The following is a 22,515-nucleotide window of genomic DNA, read 5'->3' on the forward strand; positions in this document are numbered from 1 at the left end:
CCGCCCATTTTTACCCCCGTCGGTTTTTGGGCATTACTCGGTGCCCAATTGTAATTTTCTACTAGTGTATATAATTATAGAAACTTTTATTAGACGTGGTACTTGATAGGATTGACGATATCATCAAATTATACCTTTATAGTATGTAGTTACATAAGTACATTGTAAAAAATAGGAAAATTTCACATTTACTACCACTGAAAGCAGCATGTTTCACATTTGCTACCCATCAAAAATTTTATTTTATTATACTACCACTCAAACACACAAACTTTCATAATAACTACCACTTAACAGATTTAGCCGTTTTCTGTCAAGTGGGGTCCACTCCAACGGCTACTCCTCAATTACCCCCATTTAAATGCGATTGTTCTTGGTTGATTTCATTGTGATGGTTGTGGTTTCAATTGGAGTAAATTAAATCACAAAATCATCAAATTAAAACTCAAATTTCTTACAACAACTAAGTGCGAATTCAGTGAGTGTGGGTAATTGGTGATTGTTTGGCCAAAGTAGGCGGGAATTGCGAAGGTCGAAAAGGTGAGTTCTCTTAATAAATCGAACAATTTCAGCAAGTTTTATTCAATTATTTGTGTAATTAGCAAGGTTATATGTATGTAGGAATGTTTATTTGGATTTAATTGAATGGAGGTGTTTGTTAATTGCAATAATTTTCTGGAAAACGAATTAGGGTTCTTTAGTGTAATCTAAATTTGGGGGTTTTTTGATGGGTGTGCAAATCATGAAATTGAAAGTGTTGGTGGGTGAAACAAGTATGAAAAGTTGTAATGCATCGTGGTTTTTGTGTATTTTGCAGTGAAAAATGGCAGCTTTGGTTAGGTGTTCACCTTCAAAATACAAGAAGTGTGATTGTGGCTTACCAATGGCTAGGCTAACTTCATGGACTAAAGAGAATCCTGGGAGGAAGTTTTTGACATGCAAGTTCTATGATCCCAAAACTGAGACTAGGGGCTGCAAGAGCTTTGAGTGGGTGGATGAAGATGATGGGACAGATTGGCAAAGGGATGTGATTAATCAATTGATCATCGACAAAAAACTCATGAAGGGTGAGATAAGCTCACTGAAAACTGAAGTGGAGGATCTCAATGGGCAGAGGAGGTGCCTCCTCAATGAGATTGACAACCTCAAGCTGAAGTGTAGAGCTCTTAATGGTGACAGGAAGAGGTACAACAATGAAGGGAAGCAGAGCAGTAACTGGTTTGGGTGTGTACCTGTAGGTGTTGTGTTTTGTTTTGTTTTGATGATGCTAGGGCTGTTAGTTGTGGTTAAAGTAGCTTAGGTTAGTGTAGGGGGTAAGTTAGTGGGTGTTTGTTTGTATTTCAAGAAGCTTGATGTTGTAAGCTAGTACTTAAGTCTGCTGTAATGAAGTGGACAGTATGCATATGTAACAATTTCAAGCATGAATGAAAAGTGGACAATTTATGTCTAATTAAACAACTGTTTTGATCATTGCAAATTCAGTCACAGGAATTGTTTGACAAGAACTTAGATTTAAAAAAAAAAAAAAAAAAAAAAAAAAAAAAAAAAAAAAAACATAAGCTTAAAAAAAAAAAAAAAATCAAGTCCTTCCAAACCAAGCTGTTACAGAACCTTAAAGTGATACATTTTCAAAATAGAATTCAATGAAACCAAAGTCAAGGTTTTACAAAAGGCAGCTAGACATCTTTTTCAAACACATGGCTTCTTTCCCTTAGACTTGGACCTTGTTGTGGTTGTTGATGCCTGAGTATTTTGGCTGCAAGTTACAGGCTGTGAGCTTTGAGCCTGCTGTGAACTTTGAGCTTGCTTCTTCTGCTGCTCTTGGGGAAATTTCTTGTTACCAATGTTGTTTGGTCCTGCAGTTGCCCCTTTCTGTAAATGAACACACACAAACACATAAGCCAAAAAAATGACAGACTTCACTATTTGACAGCTGTAAGTTACAGTACATGTAGCTTACATTTGCAGCAGCCTTCATTGCTTTCTTTCTCCTCTGTTCTTGCAGCCATGGGGTGTTGAGGACTGGCTTGGTTGACAGCACTGGCTCAGCCTCTTTTGGAGCTTCAGCTTTTGGTCCAGCTTTACAACTTTTGGCATAATGACCAAAGATGCCACAGTTTCTGCATCTTTTTTGAAACTTAGGGCCCTTTGGTTGTTGGTTGTTGCTGCCTGAGGCTCCTTCTCCCTTCTCCAGCTTCCTTTTTTTGGATTTTGGTCTCCCTGGCATGACTCTTACTGCAGGTGGGAGTGGTGGTCTCATGTCAATCTTCTCCCAATGCTTGGGGCCTGGCATAGGGTTGATTGCATGTTGATATGCTTGAATGTATGTTGCCCTACTGTAGTATGCATCAACATAGTCATCTGGATCCACCCTTTTGTCAAGAATACAAGCATATGCATGTACACATGGTATCCCTGTCAACTGCCAGTGATAACAAGTACATGACTTCATTTTGAGATCAACCACCACTTTATCCCTATTCAAGTCTACCTCATAACTGTCCCCCCTTGACAACTGGACAATACAGTACCTGGCAGCCCTCTCAATCCTCCCAAAAACCTTGGAAACATAAGGCATGTTCTTCCCTTCTATTTTTTGAACTCCCTCCCACTTCTCACAATTCCTTTTCATCATGTAACACCTCATCCACTCCATCTGAGTTAGTATGGGTTTGTCTCTTGCATCCTTTATAATTGCATTGAAAGTCTCACAAAGATTATTTAGGAGCATGTTAGACTTACACCAATCTGAAAATGCATGTCTTGACCAGTGTGATGGGTTGATATTAGCTAAGTACTCATATGCATCTTCTGACAAGAACTTAATAGACTCCATTGCAACCTCAAAGTCAAACTACAGCAATACACATAGACTAACATAAGTGAATTATTCACACTGGCTGCAACTAAAAAACACACACACCCCATAAAAGAACAGGACACATATCATCACTAATGCTAAGCATGAATATCATATCACTAATGCTATCCAAACTTAAGAACAGGACAACTAACAAGATTAATGAAAATAATACAAATCTGAAATGACCAGAACACATATCATCACTAATCCTTACCAGAGTTGTTGCCCTTGCTGCATTCCAAAATAGTTCCTTGAAGGTGGATCCAGTGAATTGCAGCTTAAAATTAGCCCAAATATGCCTGACACAAAATCTCTTCTCAGCATTTGGGACTAATTCTTCAAAGGCTTCAAGCAATCCCTGCAATTTGAAGTCATACACACATAATAATTAGACTAATAATAACTGAAGCATACTTATAAACATTGGAAATAAAGAAAGTAGACAGATAAGGACAAACCTTTTGTCTATCACTCATGAAGGTTAGACCCAACCCTTCACTGCAATCTCCAAGATCATGTTGAAGACACTGTATGAACCATGCCCAAGTCTCCTTGTTCTCTACCTCTACTGTTGCCCAGGCAAAAGGGAATATTTGGTTATTCCCATCCTTCCCAATCTTGCTAGCCAAGCCAATGAATATCCAATTTGAATACCCAAATCACTCAAAACCCTTGCTCTAAAGGTCTTAATTTTCCATGTGGGATTGCTCCTCCACTCCTCAACATACCTTTCAGCCAAATATTCTGCTGAAATCATTGCATTCACCCTAGTTCTCATACACTTATGCTCTAACCTCACTTCCCTGATTTGCCAAGCACAGCTGTTATAAATTCTTCTGGCAGACACCTTGAACTCACACCTCTTCACTTCATCACCACAGTTGCATTGTGGCAAGCAACTTCTCTTTGAATTCCAAACACAGTTGCATCTTTTTCTACAAAATATGGTGATCCTTTTCCCACCATTATGCAGGTAATAAAACTCATACCTGTTTTCAACAGCATGGGTTCTTAGTGCCCTTCTGAGCACATTGCTGTTGCTAAAACACTGCCTTTCTAGCAGAACCACTGGCTTCTTAAAGTCAGTGTCCTCCCTAAACCATGGACATGACTCTTCTTCCTCATCTGACCCATGTGCACTCCTTAATTCATCTGACTCACTTCCCTCAACCTGCAGCTCTAGATTTTTACACCCAATGTCTTGTCCAAGCTGCAGTACCTTCTGCTCTCTCACCTGAATTTCTTTCTTGGAACTTTCCCCAGATGCCACAATCTGTAAAGACTTCTGAACCTCACCTAACAAGCTCTTTCTTGTCTGGACATGCCACTTGTCTTCTTCCTCATCACTACTTTCCAACTCCTCTTCCCCTGCCTTCCAATCAATATCTAACTCACTTTGCTCTGAAGATGATGACCCAGATTCTGATCCAGATTCTGATCCAGAATCTGCCTCTTTGAACAACCTTTTTGTACACTTTTTCCTCAACTGCCTCTTCTCTTCAACCTTCCCTGCTTCACTTGCATCAGCAGCTACACCCTTGCCCTTCTCTATAACAGCTACTTCCTTCTCCTTATCACCACTCTCACTATCCCCCTTCCCACAATCCTTAAGTAACCTAGGGCTTCTCCTACACACAGGTTGAATTGCTTTCCTAGGTTGTAGTTTAGATCTAGGATGAGAAACTAAAGGAAGCTTACTGTCAGCTGTAACTGCCTTACTCTCACCTGTATGTGGCTTAAATTCAGCAGGCTTTAACTTCCTAGGGCTCCTCCTAGTTACTTGGGCTTTCACTTTTGTTGGGATGTTTGTAGATGCTGCCTTAGCTTGTACATTACTGAGGTTTCTTTTTTGAGATGGTAAGGGCTGAGATTGGTGTGAATGAGAAGGCTGGGATCCATTATCATTTGGATTTGGGTCACTTGGATAAGAATTGGGTGGGTGGGATCCAGATGCAGTTGGGTTGGAAGGAGATGGGTTTGACACACTAACACTAGTGGGGTGATACCTGTCCCACTCTTGTAACCCCACAGTTTGAAATAACTCCACATGCCCTTCACTATGCTTAGACTCTAAAAAGGCCCTAACATCATCATCATTATCAATCCTCCTCTTCCCATTTACCCAAGTCTTTCCTGCCTCCTTATACCACAAACTGTATATGTGAGGAACCTCCCAACCTATGTCTCTAAACCCCTCACTACATAGGTACCTCAAGTAGCTAACACTCCTCACAAAACTCACTGGAACATTATTCTTCCAATAAACAAACCCACCTTCATACACCAAATATGGCGTCCCCCTTCTTTGCTTTTCAACAAACCCTCCAAATAATCTAAGCTTAATGTCAATTGTTTCCTCAACATCCATATTTATCTACAAATAAAGCAATTAAAAATTCAATTATAAAACCAACCATTACACAGCAAAAACTGACAATTGTCAACAGTAACAGCATAAAACACACATGCACACCCAAATATGCTTATTTAATTGCACAATTAGTGAATTTTTAAAGTTAAGCGCAATAATCTAGGGTTTAGTAACAAATCAATTTTGTCTAAATTACCCACATTAACAGCACTAAATTCCAAATTCACCACCATTGCAGCTTTGTTGGACCACTAAAAGTACAAAAACGAGTTCTTACCTGTCAATTGCAGTCACAAGATTCTCCAAGCTTCCACTTCAGCAATGAAGATGACGAAGCTTCCAGTTGGACCTCCTCCTTCAATAAGCTGCTTCCACGCAATCTTACCCTAGATCTGAGGATAAGTTAGACAGAGAAAGAAATTGACCAAGTGAAAGAGAGAGAAAGAAGAATCGAAAAAAATAAAGGAAAAAATAATTTTCAAATATGGTCAATTATGGAGGTTGAGAAAAATTAATGGGGGAAGAGAGAGAATGGGAGGAAGGAGTTACGGGGAGAGAGAGGGAGTTAGATAGAGTTAGTTAAGTCAGTGGGACCCACTTAACGATTCTTTGACAGAATCTGTTAAGTGGTAGTTATTATGAAAGTTTGTGTGTTTGAGTGGTAGTATAATAAAATAAAATTTTTGATGGGTAGCAAATGTGAAACATGCTGCTTTCAGTGGTAGTAAATGTGAAATTTTCCTAAAAAATAACATATCAATGATTTTATTTGTGGTTTTTTTAATTATAAAAATGATTTTTATTTAACATTTCTGTAGAAAATGAAAATAATAATGAATTTTATTTAGCAAATCAAGTCATATAAATAACATAACTAATAAAATAAATGCAACAATTAGCTTCAGAAAATATAGTTAGCAAATACATACTCCACTCCGTTACATGCTACTAAGTTTTATGTAGGAAAAGTTGCCAAAAATAATACAACCTTTTGTCGGTTCTTTTTTAATAATACAACCTTTAAGGGGTGTTAATATTAAACAAGACAAAATCGAATTTTTAGTGGATTTGAAGGTTAGGAAAGGGGAGGGGATGAGTTTTTGGTGGTGGGGATGGGGAAAGGGGGAATATCCCTCCCCTTCTCCCACTTCAAAATCCATCGAAAATTCAATTTTGTCATGTTTAAAATCAACACCCTGTAAAGGTTATATTATTACAAAATAATTTAAAGGTTGTATTATTAAAAAAGAATGGGCCAAAGGTTGTATTATTTTTGGTAATTTTCTTTTTATTTATGGTTTATTTATACTAGTACTAATTATTTGTTTTAGGAAATAATACTCATCATATATTAGCTTTATTTAGTACTCTTTATTAGTTAGCAATAAATAATGCATTAATGTCATTGTAATAATGATAAGATTTTTATTTTTATTAAGGTAAGTCATTTTCTACCAAATAAAGTAATATTTTGGGAGAAAGATCACATACAAACATACATGAAATTAGCATCGATGTCTCATCTTGCCACCTTTAGTGAAGTAGGTTGAGCATATTGTGGTCGAGGGAATTTTATTATGCGTCGATACATATTGTGTTGGGTTAAAGTCAAATTGTTGACTTGTATATTTGACTTTCGGGTTTGCTTTGGCCCAATTTATTTATTTTAGTTGGACTAATTTCATTTAATTAAATTGGTAAACTAAAAAAAAAAAAAAGGTTAAACTATTAGTCAAATAAGTTGTCCTTAGAAATTGAGTGGAAAAGGATTTCCGAGCTACTTAAGAAAAGGGGTTGTTGCGTGTAAAACAATAACTTAGGATATCTATAAATAGAGCCCTCCCCTCTCATTTGATACACATAGCAAATTCAAAGAAAGCCTCTCTAGACCTATAATATTGCATAAAAAAAACCCTGATAACTTATCTGAAAGCCTCAAGACCTAGAAGAAGAACATTAAAACACAATTATAGAACACGAATCTTGATTGGGATATTTGAGATCAAGCCTATATAGTGTGGAGACCAAATCAGAGAATCATATGAGATTTTATTCAAAATTATTAAACTACCTTATTTTTACTGAATTGAAATTATTTTTACTAAACTAAAATTATTTTTGCTGAACTTAAATTATATTTACTGAAGTGAAATTAATTTTACTTAACTGAAATTATTTTTGCTGAATTGAAATTATTTTTACTGAACATACTTAATATTTTTTTAAGGTGAAGTGAACAGGGCCTTAGGGCATGTTCTGATTTACTGAAAACAACTGAACTGCATTAATTGGAACTGAACTGAGCTGAGGTGAACCGAAGTATTTGACTATGGATTAATGATATTTAACTATGGATTAGTTATGATATTAATCCACTAATAATTATGAAAAATAAAATGAAGTTCAAAATTAATCTACTGCTATAGTTTGGCGTTTTTTTTGTTTTTTAAATTTTTTACTTTTCATGTTAATTAATGCCTGTGAAATTAATCTACTGTAATAGTTTGGCTATTAAAAAATGATACGAAAACAAACCCAAAAAAAAATAAAAAAATAAGAAAATATCCAAAATTAAAAAAATGAAAAAAAGGAAGAAAGAGTCAAAACTACGCACTTCCATTCCAAACTAGAAAAAATAAAAAATAAACATCGCACTTTCATTTTTTTCTCACTTCGCTATTACACATCACACTGTATGCCTAAACTAAATTGTCATTAACAATATTATTAGTTAAATCATACTCCATCCGTGTTTTTTTTAAGTGTTACACTTCCCATTTTCGGCCGTGTTTTTTTAAGTGTTACACTTCCTTTTTTGGCAAAAAGTTACATTAACATATTATATCTCTCCTCTCATGGTCCTAACCCAAACCCACTACTACTTTTTTATTACTCCGTATATCTTTCCTCTCACATTTATTACTTTTTAATAAACTATTAACCCCACTTTCTTTATTTTACACTTTTTTAATACTCCAACTACCCCACTTACCTCCTATTATTTAAGTCAATTAAATTGCCTAAAACTATGTGTCGATCAAACTGTAACACTTAAAAAAACACGGAGGGAGTATAAAACAAATAAATTAACAAAAGAAGTGAAGTGAATTGAATTGAACTCACTGAACTAATTGGAGCTGAATTGAACTAAACCGAATTGAACTTAATTTGAACTAGAGGTGATCAAGGTTAGCCCGGCCCGATTTTGGACGGGTTTTTGGCATAATTTTCCAGCCCGGCCCGAAAAATTAAAATTTTTGGGTGGGTTTGAGATACGTTTTTACACATATTTAGTTGTTTTTTTAGTTCCCGCGCCGAAAAGCCTGCATGGCCCGATCATTTTGGGCGGGTTTGGGCACAAAAATTCCAACCCGAAGCTTAGTCCGGCTCGGTCCGACCCGAGAAATGGACATGATTTTTTTTGAAAATTTTACCCTACACCCTAGTGTAGGATGTTCTACCTACTCCCCCCTCAAAACTACATCGTTTTGTAGCTAGTATGGGTAGTACTCACGAACAACTTTTTTTCTTTTTTTTTTAATTTTAAATTCTTTCCTTTCTTATCATTCAAGCTATGTATATATATGATTTTAAACCATATATTTTCTCTCTCCTCAATTGATTGTAGTACCTTCATTCTCTCTGCTCAATTCATCTTCTTCATTTGATTTTTATACTAATTTTCCAGTTTAATTTTTACGATTTTGATAATCGTTGTTGATCATCAATGTCTAATTCTTCCTCTGCCGATTTCGATCGTTATTGCAAAAGTGTGTTTTCATCTGAAGTTCGATTAATTGATTCGTTTGTTCAACAATGTATGATCATAATTTTGTACTTTTTGATTGTCAATACTGTGTTATGTGGATGCTCTGTTTATTTCTACATAATTTTGTACTCGATTTTGTTGCTTCAATGTATGTGTTATATGTTTTCATTGCTTCAATTTTGATATTTTGATTATGATGATGATGAACTTTTTTGGATTGTTAATACTCTGTGGTGATGACGATGAACATTTAATGTTCATTTTCAATGTCATATTGATCATTTGTTTTTACAATTTTTTTCATGATAATATTATGTGTTTAAAATTTTCAATTTGAACATGTGCAGTTTTGTTATTGAACATTTTATGTACTAACTATTGATCATTTTTTAAACCCTTTATGTTCACCTATAATTGTATATTAATAATGTGTGCAATAAAAAAAGGGTGATATTGTTGATGAAGAAGCAGCTAAGTCTGAATTAACAATTTAAATCTGAAGAAGAAGCTTTTAAAATGTATAACAAATATGCTTTTAGGAACAATTTTGGAATTCGGATTGGGAAGAGTAAGAGGAGAAAAGACAGTTCACTTTATATTATTTGTTTGTTGTAGTGAGAGTTATAAAGATGATAGGTATAGGAATAATAGTGTTATGATAAGTGTAGGCTTATATTGAAAGCACTCTTCAATCCAGCATATCTGATGATTTAGATATTTCATCACTTGCTAAGGTTTTGTTTTCTAATCTGGTTATATAAGTATTTGTAATTGAACATTTATTGATTTAATATTGATCATCATTAACTTTTTTTTGCAGGCGAAGGATTTAAATGTTGTTGAAGGTGTTTCAGTTGTACAAGCTCGTTCTAACGTTTCTACAAATATAAAGGTGTTGTTGTTGTTAAAACTAATGCTCAAATTAATCTAAGAGTTCCAATTCATACTAGTGCGTCTACAAAATCTCAAACTGGTTATTTTGTTCCACCCATAGTTCTTGGCATTGTTCAAACTTCAACTCAGGATTGTTCAAACTTCAACCCAGAAATGTTCAAACCCCATTCCAGAAATGTTCAATCAACAAATATTTAAGTTATTCTTCCCACGGTTCCAATAAATGATCAAGGTGCTCTTGTTCAAAGTTCTTCAAGTGTTAAAGACATACAAATTATTTGTTTCTATATAGTACCTTTTTTAGTATATTATATTGTTTTTTTTAAAATTCAACATATGTAAATGATTATTTATCAATTTGAAAATTAACAAAAGTAAAGAACCAACAACCAATTTATAAAACCTAAAAAATATATATTTTTTTTCATTCAAATAAAGATTAAAATGAAATATCAATTACAGTAATTTTTTTAACAAATAAAATCTTTAAGTCTATTTTCCTCCGAAAAAAAAAACATCTATAAAACTAGATATAAGATATGATCATATACACATTCATAAAAGAACATATGCACATTCATAAATGAACATATAACATGTACTATTCCTTTGCAAACTTTCTTGCTTATCTTCTATATTAACCTAGAATTAGTGTTTTTCTTCAAATAGCATAAGTTCTACATCCTTGCTTCCTAATTTGGTCCACCTGTTGAACAAAATAAATTAACAAATGTTAATTATTATATACACTGCTTTATAAATGGACAATATATCTTACATTATTGGACATTTATCACTTTATTCAAAAAAATAAAATAAAAAATTGAACATTTATCACTTTTACACTGTTTGGTTTCAAATCACAAATCTAACTCTCATTAAGTTTTGTAGTGAAAGTATCTATATGCTTCATAATGTATACTCCGCAATTTGTATAATCAGCGTTGCTAAGCCATTTTATATTCTCCAAAACAACTACATATTCATCAATTTCATGTGCAAATTTATATTGTATGTGTAACTTTGGACATCACTACAATATAGCTAGATGGGTTGTAAGATATTAGTTTTAATGCATACAAATGAATATTATCAATATTACACATGTGCATAATGTATAAAAGAAATGAACATTCATCATTTAGGCATATAAATATATATGTAAACTGAAATGAACTAATATTAACATATATTTTAAAATGAACATTACTCTATATGTAAATGAACATTATGAGTTTCATAAATGATCAAAAGATTTCATAGAATGAATAAGTCAATTTCTCAACTCAAATAAATGAATATTTATGCATTTCATAAATGTGCATAACGTATCATAAAAATGAACATTTTTTTATTTAGGCATATAAAGTTAAATATAAACTCAAATAAATTCAAATATACAAATGAACATTTATAATTCAGTATATGTTCATATATTACCTCAGAATCGTAGAAATGTTAACATCTATACTATAAGACTTTTTAATATCTTTAAAAGTTGTAGATCTACAATTTGAGACTTTTGTTCGCTGTTTTTTTTTTTTTTTTAATTTTAATTTTTCTACTCTTGTTTAAATAGGTTTTTGAAATAATACTTAAGTTTCTTCAGAATCTGCCTTGTTGTGTTCAACGAACAGGATTCTTCTCAGAATCATCATTCTCTTTATCTCTTTACTTCGAAACATATTTTTCGGTTCTACAAAAACAGCACAAAACATAGTAGATTTTAATGATTTTTGCATAAAATAGTTTTAATCAAGTTAGATTATGTTTCTGAACATATAATTTCAAAATAAAATAAAAAAACTAGGGTTCATACAAAAAATTGTAGTAAAATTACTTACTCTTTCTGTGAATGTTTTTGCGATTGTTGAATTTCTTCGCAAATGTAGACATTTGAAGCAATTTAGCAGTATTTTGAAGCAATTTCGAAGTATTTTGAAGCAATTTCGTAGTATTTTGAAGCAATTTTGGTTCATATTTTTTTTGTTTTGATGAGAGAGAATGTCTAGAGAAATGAAGAAGAAGGTTTTAGAGAGAAAAATGATTTGGTAGATAGTTACTGCAGGTTAGTGGGTTATGGGACGTGGATAACATGATAAGTTTAGAGGGGGTGTAGGTACCCCTACCTACACTAGGGTCTAGTGTATACCAATTAGATTTTTTTAGATTCGGTCCGGCCTGCCTGGCCCGGCCCGGCCCGCCCAATAATCACCTCTAATTTGAACACAGTAGGCCCTCACTGTTAGAAAAATCTGAGATTTTGCTGATACATTCTGCCACACAACTGAATAATGAATATCCCGCCAACATGCTGAGCTTTTAGCTCCAATTTTATCCACAAAAACCCCTTCTCCAAAAAACCTCAAATTTCCCTTTAATGGCGATTACAAATTCCGGAACTTTTGCAGTATCAGCTTCACAATTGCACATTGATTCACAATCCAAGGTACGTAGATGCATCCCTTCTCATTGCACTTTAGCTTCTTCCTCTTCTTCTGCATCAATTGAAGAAACTACAGTTGAAGAATCAACAAACCCTAAAAAATTTAGCTATAGTAGAGCATCTCCTTCTGTGAGATGGCCCAATTTGAAAATCGCTGAAATTCAACAATCTACGCAAACCCATTTCAATTTGACCCATAATATACCGACCCATTTGGCGAAACCGGCGAATGATTCGGAGGATGAGGAAGAAATCGGGGTTGAAGATGATGGGGGTGGGGTGGATGATGTTAAGGGTGTTGTAAATGATGAGGATTTAGAGGTTTTGGGTAGGACTAGTAAGACTAAGGTTAAGAAGATGACTAAATTGGCGCTTAAAAGGGCTAAAGATTGGAGGAAGAGGGTTCAATTTTTGACTGATAAGATATTAGGGTTGGGGCATGATGAGTTTGTGGCTGATGTGTTGGATAAGAAAATGGTGCAGATGACTCCTACTGATTATTGTTTTGTGGTCAAGTGGGTGGGTCAGTCGAGTTGGCAGCGAGCTTTGGAGGTTTATGAATGGTTGAATCTTAGGCATTGGTACTCGCCTAATGCCCGAATGCTGGCCACGATATTGGCAGTGCTTGGAAAGGCGAATCAGGAAGAGTTGGCTGTGGAGATTTTTGCAAGGGCGGAGCCTTCTGCTGGTAATACTGTTCAGGTTTACAACGCCATGATGGGAGTTTATGCGAGGAATGCTAGGTTCTCGAAGGTTCAAGAAATGCTGAATTTGATGAGAGAGCGTGGTTGTGAGCCAGATCTTGTGAGCTTTAATACCTTGATAAATGCGCGTTTGAAATCAGGTTCAATAGGGCCGAATTTGGGGATGGACCTTTTAAATGAAGTGAGAAAATCGGGTATAAGACCAGATACTATAACTTATAACACACTTATTAGTGCTTGTTCTCGTGAGTCTAATCTGCAGGAGGCGATAAAGGTATATGCTGATATGGAGGCTAATGATTGCCAACCTGATCTGTGGACATATAATGCTATGATTTCAGTTTTTGCTAGATGTGGGCTGGCAAGTAGAGCTGAAAGGATACTAAGAGAACTGGAGGCTAAAGGGTTTCTCCCTGATGCTGTGACATATAATTCAATTCTGTATGCATTTGCCAGAGAAGGAAATACCGGGAAGGTAGGAGAGATTTGCGAAACCATGTTGAAAAGAGGTTTTGTAAAGGATGAAATGACTTACAACACTATCCTTAACATGTATGGTAAGCATGGAGAGCTTGATACTGCGTTGGATTTATATGGAAACATGAAATTGTCTGGGCTAGTTCCTGATGCTGTTACGTACACAGTTTTGATTGATTGTCTTGGAAAAGCCAATAGAATGATTGAGGCTGCAAATTTGATGTCAGAGATGTTGGATAGAGGAGTTAAACCCACTTTGCGAACTTTTAGTGCCTTGATATGTGGTTATGGTAAATCTGGGAATCGAGTAGAGGCTGAAGAAACATTTAATTGCATGCTGAGATCTGGAATTAAGCCTGACAAATTGGCGTACTCTGTTATGATGGACATCCTTTCGAGGTCTGGTGAGGCAGGAAAAGCCATGGTGTTGTACAGAGATATGGTTCGGAACAATTTTATGCCTGATCACAAACTTTACCTTTCTTTGATTCAGCTTCTTAAGAAGGAAAACAAAGATGAGGGTCTTCAAAGAATTATCTTAGATATGCAGCAATTGTGTGGTATGACTCCAGTAGATATATCTTCCGTCCTTGTTCAAGGTGAATGCTATGACGAGGCTGGCAGAATGTTGAGATTGGCTGCTGCTCAGGGCTATGATTTGAACCATAAAGACCTATTATCTGTCCTCAGCTCATTTAGCTCATCTGGTCGGCATATGGAAGCAGAAGAATTGCTTAAATTTATGAGGGATCATGCTTCATCATCTCAGGAGCTTGTTGAAGAGGCCTTGGTAATTGTGTTTTGCAAGGCTAAACAACTTGATGCAGCTCTGGAACAGTACTATAACATAAAGGAGTCTGGCTTATTTAGTGGGAGCTGCATGATGTATGAGTCTCTGATAATGTGTTGCAAGGAAAATGAACTGTTTTCTAATGCATCTCAGATATTCTCCGATATGAAATTTTTGGGAATTGAGCCATCTTATAATATATACGAGAGTATGGTGTGCATGTACTGTCATATATCCTTTCCGGAGACAGCACAATGGGTGATTGATGAAGCAGAAGGAAAAGGCATTATTTTTAAGGATGTTGGCATTTTTGTTAGTCTTATTGAGGCATATGGGAGTATAAAGGAACTGCAGAAGGTGGAGAGTATTGTTGCTCGTCTAAGGCAAAGATCAAAAGTAGTGGACAGGAGGGTCTGGAATGCAATAATACAAGCTTATGCTGCATCTGGTTGTTATGAACAAGCTAGGGCAGCTTTTAATACAATGATGAGGGACGGACCTTCTCCAACTATCGATACAATTAATTTGCTGATGCAAGCTTTAATTGTGGATGGGAGATTGAATGAGCTATATGTTTTGATTCAAGAGCTTCAAGACATAGGTTTTAAGATTAGTAAAAGCACCATCCTTTTGATGCTTGAAGCATTTGCAAAAGCTGGAAATATATTTGAAGTAAAGAAAATATATAATGGGATGAGGGCTGCTGGTTACCTCCCAAACATGCATCTCTACAGGATAATGATTGGGTTGCTATCCCGGGGAAAACGAGTGAGGGATGTTGAGGTCATGGTTGCTGAGATGGAAGAAGCTGGATTCAAGCTCGATCTTTCAATGTGGAATTTATTGCTAAAAATGTACACTAGCATTGAGGATAATGAAAAGACTGCTGAAGTGTTCAAAAAGATTCAAGAAGCTGGACTTGTTGCTGATGAGGACACTTACAATACTTTGATACTGATGTATTGTCGAGACCGAAGACCTGAAGAAGGTTTACGTCTGATGCATGACATGAGAAGGAGGGGTATGGATCTGAAATTGGACACTTGCAAAAGCTTGATTGCTGCCTGCAGCAAGCAGCAGCTTTCAGATAAAGCTGAGGAACTCTTTGATGACTTACAAGCAAGAGGGTTCAATTTGGATCGGTCTTTTTATCATTTAATGATTAAAATGTATAGAGATTCTGGAAGACATGATAAAGCTGAAAGGCTATTTAACAATATGAAGGAAGTTGGAGTGGAGCCCACCATTGCAACTATGCATTTACTGATGATGTCTTATGGAAGTTCTGGACAACCTAAAGAAGCTGAGAAGGTCCTTGATGATCTCAAATTATCAGGTCATAATCTTAGTACATTGCCATACAGCTCAGTTATTGATGCCTTTCTGAAACAAGGAGATTATAATGCCGGAATTGAGAAGCTCTTAGAAATGAAGGATGATGGTTTGGAGCCTGACCATAGAATATGGACTTGCTTTACTTATGCTGCAAGCTTGTGTCAGAGTTCAAAAGAAGCTATGGTTCTCTTAATGGCTCTGCAAGATACTGGTTTTGATCTTCCAGTAAGGTAGCTATTTGTGAAACGTCCAACCAATGACAAGACTACATAATATTTTGTCTATTTAATTTCTTTCTATGTGATCAGCTTTATGATATATATGCTGATGAACATGACTCCTAATTGACAGGCTTCTCACTGAAAATTGGGAATCATCAGTTACGATCTTGGATCATTGGATTGAAAGATTAGAGCCACTTGAGGACAATGCTGCATTCAACTTCGTGAATGCTTTGGAGAACCTGTTGTGGGCATTTGAACTCAGGGCTACAGCCTCATTGCTTTTTCAACTGGCAGTAAAGAGGAGAATTTATAAAGATAATGTGTTCAGGTACAAGTTATAAGATTTTAACATGTCAGTATGTTACTATGTGTTGCTCAAGAGATAACAGTTATGTTTAATTTCATAGTGATGCCTCTAGAGTTGAACGTAATGAAGGTCAAGAACCTTTAAAAATATTTTGTTTGTATGAAATGCCCTTATTAACTATTTGTTTCATCATTTTGTTTTGCAGAGTTGCTGAAAAAGACTGGGGGGCTGATTTTAGGAAATTGTCTGCTGGTGCTGCTCTTGTGGGCCTTACATTATGGCTTGACCTCATGCAGGCATGTTTTCCTTCTTAATTTTCTTTAACAGCCTGAAGATGATGAAGTCGTAGTCTTGAGTGTCTAATTTGTGAAGTCTTGTTTCAAATCTGTCTTATAAGCAATGCCAGGTTAAAAGCTTGAAGAGACTCTCCCCTCATATTTTCTTCCTGCTACAGACTCTTTAACTGCTTGACTTATAGGAAAAAGAACTAAGAAAGGAATCTAAATTTGACTTTCCAATAAGAGTCTAACAATTTGTGCCACTCCCTAGGAATATATCTATGTGGGTTCATCGTTCAGGAGTTCATCTGTAGGTAAAGGCAATGACCTATATGGTGTCTATTTACTCCATATCACTTTCTGCACTAATACTTTTGAACATCCTTAGATAATGACCTGGCCTAGTGATTGTGCCTTGAATTCAAGGGGAATGCACTAGGTAAGCTTGGTCCAGATTTTGCGATTTGCAAAGAAAGGGAACTCCCACCATATTAGTGGTTTTGGGTGACATCTAAAACATTGCTTTTTCCATGGTTGATAAATGTTTTCAAATGCATGAAGATCAAGAGTATTAGAGATGCCTTAATATCTGTTTCTAGTGAATTGGAGATAACATCATGCCATTTAAGCAATGACTACAAGCCTACAAGTCTAATATTGGTTAGGTATCTTGGCTTAGATTCAAGTACACTAATGTGTGTTTAGGACACCTCATTCGTGTCTACGGACAACAGGATATAGAAAGGGCATAACTCATGAGAAACAAATGATCATGGAAAATATCAGGTTGATAAACCAGAATACCAGATATTGTGAAGCTGGATGCTTATGTAACACTCTAGTGAGTTTATACTTGTAATTAAATTAGTTCAAGCAATAAAGATTCAATCTTGAGGAGAATAGGCAGCTTTTTGATTAAGTGAAAATGGAGTGAGCAAACACAAGAGTAGCTTTAGGCCACTAATCTCTGATTTAGCACCTTTAGGGCACCACTCTCTAGCTCTAAGAAATTACAATGATCTTGCCTAACTAGCACATCCTACCCTCCCTTTCTTATATATACATAATCTGCCAAAAGAAGGAAAACAACAAAAGTTGTTGCTGCAGCTGTCAAGGCTCTTCACTGATTGGTGGTGACTGCCCTGCTTGGTGATTGCCCTGCTGTCCATTCCCTGACATTCCAATTTGCTGACCTCTCCTCCTCCTTGCATAAATAATCAAACCACGGCCCTTGTTGAGTATTGTGTCCGTTACAGCTTATTTCAAATTCAATGAAAACCATTTTGCAAAGTAGAGGCAGCATCTTCATGAATGTTGATGATGTGAGAGCTCATGTCATATATCGATAATCTAATAGAGTAATAGGGCATCAATAAAGTTGTATTTTGTGTATTGGTCACTGGGATTGATCGGCCATTCCCCAACTTCCAACCTGCGAGCCCCTAATAAAATGCCTTTTTTTTTTTTTTTATTATTTTTTTTTTTTTTTTAGTGTAGCGACTTCCTAATAACTAGGCATTGTGTTTTATCTGGTGGTGGTAGGTGATAGTGGTTTGACTAGGTTAGAGGGCATCCTTATAGTTGGGTTGACAAGTCTGTTTGCATGCCTAAGGCTTTGGGAATCCATAATTAAATATGGGTAAAGATCAAACACTTTAAACCAAGGCTATTGAGCCCTTTGGTTAAGTTAAGGACAAATCCGCATGGTTAGTTTTTATTTTAATTTTTTTTTTGGGGGTGGAGGGGGATGGAGGCATAGTTTGGCTATGATTAGAGGTCACAAAGAATCTTTAGATTGTATTTGCTGGCACGCACACATGTACATGATTTGAAAAACCTGTATGTGCACCACTGAAAATTGATAAACACTAATCAAATAGTGATCCAAGGCTAAAATTTTGAAGTATAGAATGTATATTGGGTCTAGAACATGGTACTTTCTGTAATGTCTACTTTGTTTGGAACATAATTATTTGGAGTTGCGGAATTGTCCTGTAATATCTACTTTATAACTGTTTGGTGTTGCACTGATGCTATGCCAAAACATAGAAGAATAGATATGTGTGGTATTTTGTAACCTGTAAGTGTCTTCAGATATTGAGGTAATTTTCAATCCACAATTTTGTGTATATTTCAATGGTGTTCCTTTTTCTTTTATAATAAAGCGGTAGAGTCATGCTTTTCAAGTACATGAGATTCCTACTACGATTTGTAAGCTATTAAGCACCTCCAATGGTTGTGGCTAGGGACTTGCTTGCAATTTTCAAAAGTCTCTAGCTAGCTTGACCATTGGAGCTAAAATATACAATTAAGTTGCCCAAGTTAATTTGCTTGTGAAAAAAATTTCCAAAAGATGGGAGATTGGTAATTAATAAAATTAAATTTATAAAGCTAAATAAGAAACTTGAGCTCATTTATAATTTTATATAACTAGCTAGTAGCTAACCATAGGGGTACAAACTAGCTACAAAGGAAATTAGTTTGAAATCTTATGTGGCATGGGCTAATTTGGCAATTAGCTTGCAATTGGAGATGCTCTAGTGTCTAGACTGTCTACAGATATGGAATTTCTGAAGTATCTGACTTGTGGCTTATTGAGCTAGAAGTTTATATAAATGCATTTTTCCAGATGCACTGCATTAAAAGTTTCTTAATTGTGCAGGATGCATCACTGGAGGGCTCACCAGAATCTCCAAAATCAGTTGTTCTAATAACAGGGACAGCAGAATACAATATGGTCTCACTAAACAGCACATTAAAGGCATATCTTTGGGAGATGGGATCACCTTTTCTGCCTTGTAGAACAAGAAGTGGACTTCTGATTGCAAAGGCTCATTCCCTTAGAATGTGGTTAAAAGACTCCCCATTTTGTTTTGACCTTGAGCTGAAAAACTCTCCCTCACTTCCACAGTCAAACTCAATGCAGCTTATGGAAGGATGTTTCATGCGACGTGGCCTTGTTCCTGCTTTTACAGACATTGCTGAAAGACTTGGAGAAGTGCGACCAAAGAAATTTGCAAGATTGGCATTGTTGTCAGATGATAAAAGAGAAAAGGCTATTCAAGCTGACATTGATGGAAGGAAAGAGAAGCTAGACAAGATGAAGAGTAAGGGCGGTGTAACTTTGAAAAGGAAAGTGGGGCACCAGAAAAGAAAGTTTGTAAGGAAAACAATGGCATCAAACACCAAAAAGATGCTTCCTCGGTAATTGTTGCTTCCAAATCAGTGTGATATGTCTGCCTGTCGATGAGATATCTTTACCTGTTTTTCAAGGGTAAATCTTATGTTTTTTGCAAGCCAGTATTGGGGAAACTTGGGCACTGCAGCAAAAGCGGGTATCATAGTTCTTTCTGCCTTTCCTACTTTCTGGTGATAGGTGATCTGAATGCTATCCATAGAGCTCACTTCAAAGGCATAGCACGTTGCTTAATTCAGATAAGTTTGCACAGTATTGTCTGCACATATATGCATGATCTATGAAGCCAAAGGACTGTTTCACACCAGAGCTGCTGCTAATTTTTCAGGTAAGAGTTTGTGCTAAATTCTCATGATGGATTAGTATTTAGAAAAATTATAGTAGGGAATCATTTTGCTGTGTTGGTTCCATAAATCTTGATGTCTCTGCTGACTAATGATTTGATGTTCCTGTGGATCTATGTGGTATTATGGTGGGGTGGGGACTGGGGTTGTTCTTGTAGTGATAGTGATTATAAAGCTCGTGATAGCAGTGTGATTACTAGGCCTGGTTTTTTTCAACTTAAAAACTACTTGCAAGAAAAATCAGTCTTAATCCATAAAAATCAATTGTACCCAATGTAAATAGTTTTAGTTAGTAAAATTTAGTAATTTCATAGAACATTTACAACCGTGAATCATAAAAATCAGCTTTAATCACTAAAATTGGTTTCAATTAGTTATTTAGTTAAACTTATTTAAATCACGAACAATAATTCCAATTCTTTACTTCTGTCAAATCAGGTAAGAGAACACGGGTTTAGTGGCTTCATAATAGCCATTACATTGTTCATTCTCTTCCCCTTGTTCAATTGGAAAGAGTAACCTCATCAAGTCCTGACATGGCTGATGTATGTACTGCAGAAGATAAAGCATTATATGCTCCTATTTTTGAAAATCTGCTGCATTGCTCCAGTTATAACCAATGTACCCTTTTGGCTTTGATGAGTATACCTATGGTCATGGACTGGAGCTATTAGCTTTTTTTCCATGAGTGGGCATTTTGAATTAAAGATCCTTTCTGATACCATTTATATCGTTGCTGGTTGCCCTCTTTAGCTTTAAGAGGTCGATATTTCTGCTTTGAAAGGTATCTTGGCAAACCTGACGAAAGTGAAACTGTGGTATCACCTGAAAACTTATTGTAGCATGGTTACTTTGTCAATAATATCTGTAATTTTGGCCCTTTATTTTTCCTTGCATCACCTATGCTAGTTAATGTCTGATGTTTGTAGTTGATTGTGACATGTATGAATAGTATGATGCTTCAATTACATTGAATAAAAAGAACTTGATGCGTCTATGTCAGGCACTTCTAAGTTATAACCAGCACCTGTACTCTAGTAGTGGCGGCTTGAGTTTAACAGAAAATTTGAGCATCCTTTAATTTTCTTGGAGACCAGAAGAAGATTAACGTTTGGTGGAAAGGGTGGTAACTGAAGAATGAGTTGAAAATCTTAGATATAGTTAATTAAAGGTATTTTACTCTTTGTCCTTTACAACTCTGTGTCAACTTTCCCTTTGTATTGTGTTTCCTCAGTTCACATCAAACTTTCCATTGAACCTTTTCCTTTTCTCTGAAGGATTATCAGCAGCAAGGTAAAGAATTATGGGAAGTGATGACCAGTGATGTTTCCAAGTGATTGAAAACGCAAGACTGCAAAATGTAAAATGCATTAGTTTACACGAAGTATAAATGATGTGATGTGGAGGAGAACCCCATGTATGAACAGCCTGCATGATTCAATCTGGTATAGGAAAAAATCAAATTTGAGAGGCAAGTGATCAATGCTAAGAAAAGATCGAGACAGCATTACAGGAAGTTAAGTAGATCATTAATTTTTTTTTTTTCTACTTGTAGTGTATAATTGGATCATGTCTGTATACTAACTAAGTGCTGTTTTGGTGCCAAAATGGTGTAAATATTAATGGCTTATTGAGCAATGATCACAAGCCTTCTTTCTATTTACTCGTTTAGTTTTTCTTTTCTGTGTGGCCGTGCGTGTGTGTTTTGCTATTTCATCTTTTCCTTTTATAATGTTCAGGTGGGCAGTGATAGTTGAATACTGGAGTAGTCATCTTGATATTCAGTCTATTGGTTTTGAAGCTGACCTCAACTACCCCGGGAGCCATTGTTAAAAATTACACCGGGAGCCATTGATATACATTTATTCTGTTGTCTGGTCACTTGCATGCTGTGTTCAGAACTCCGCTGTGTTAATATTGAGGACTATTGTTTGTATGAACCCATTTTCTTAACGAAGAGCTACTGTTTCAATTCACTAGGTCTCAAATAGACTAAAGTTGTATATATGAGTTGTGCACAGATTGCCATACCTGTTCTAGAGAATGACACTAGGTCTCAAGTACAATTTCAATTGCAAATCAATGAAATTTGCTTTGATTTGCTAAATCTTGGAGAAGGATCAACAGATTTCGAAATATTTTTTTAATGTTGTCAGTAATACTTCTTAATTTCCTATACAAGATTTTCGTAGAGGGAAATCGTCATATTGAAAAATGAATGTTCCAACAATGCAAATGTTCCAAATAAGTTGGTGCTATTTTATTAGATACTTAGATAGAGCCAAGCAAAGCAATTAAGCAAAATCTTTATAGCATAAGGTTAGTGTCACATTATCAGATTTCTTTTAAATTTATATATTTCGCATAGATCTATTTTGGTGTAAAGATAGAGATGTAAGGATAATGATGTAAACAAGATTTAATCTTTTGTTTTGGATACCACCCTCTAAAACTTTAATCAACTAAGTTAGTTGACATCCATATCATCAAACAAATCGATAGTCCGAGACTACGAGT

General features: G+C 35.6%; 1 protein-coding gene across 3 annotated transcripts; it reads left to right on the forward strand.

The window, feature by feature from the left end:
- The first annotated feature begins 12,181 nt into the window (after positions 1–12,181).
- Positions 12,182–22,136, forward strand: LOC145606659 (pentatricopeptide repeat-containing protein At3g18110, chloroplastic-like). 3 transcript variants are annotated; one of them, XM_081662469.1, is made up of 7 exons: positions 12,182–15,879; positions 16,001–16,201; positions 16,386–16,476; positions 19,121–19,982; positions 21,002–21,169; positions 21,276–21,514; positions 21,738–22,136. In XM_081662469.1, the coding sequence occupies exons 1-4, from the start codon at positions 12,278–12,280 to the stop codon at positions 19,664–19,666; spliced, it is 4,440 nt and encodes a 1,479-aa protein (XP_081518595.1). In that variant the 5' UTR covers positions 12,182–12,277; the 3' UTR covers positions 19,667–19,982; positions 21,002–21,169; positions 21,276–21,514; positions 21,738–22,136. The 3 variants fall into 3 exon arrangements, with proteins under 3 accessions (XP_081518595.1, XP_081518594.1, XP_081518596.1); XM_081662468.1 differs by lacking the exon at positions 21,738–22,136 and having other exon boundaries at positions 21,276–21,657; XM_081662470.1 differs by lacking the exons at positions 21,002–21,169; positions 21,276–21,514; positions 21,738–22,136 and adding an exon at positions 20,437–20,986.
- Positions 22,137–22,515: the final 379 nt, after the last annotated feature.

The sequence above is a fragment of the Chenopodium album genome, chromosome 23 (assembly GCF_948465745.1).
Source record: "Chenopodium album chromosome 23, dcCheAlbu1.1, whole genome shotgun sequence".
Classification (NCBI taxonomy): domain Eukaryota; kingdom Viridiplantae; phylum Streptophyta; class Magnoliopsida; order Caryophyllales; family Amaranthaceae; genus Chenopodium; species Chenopodium album.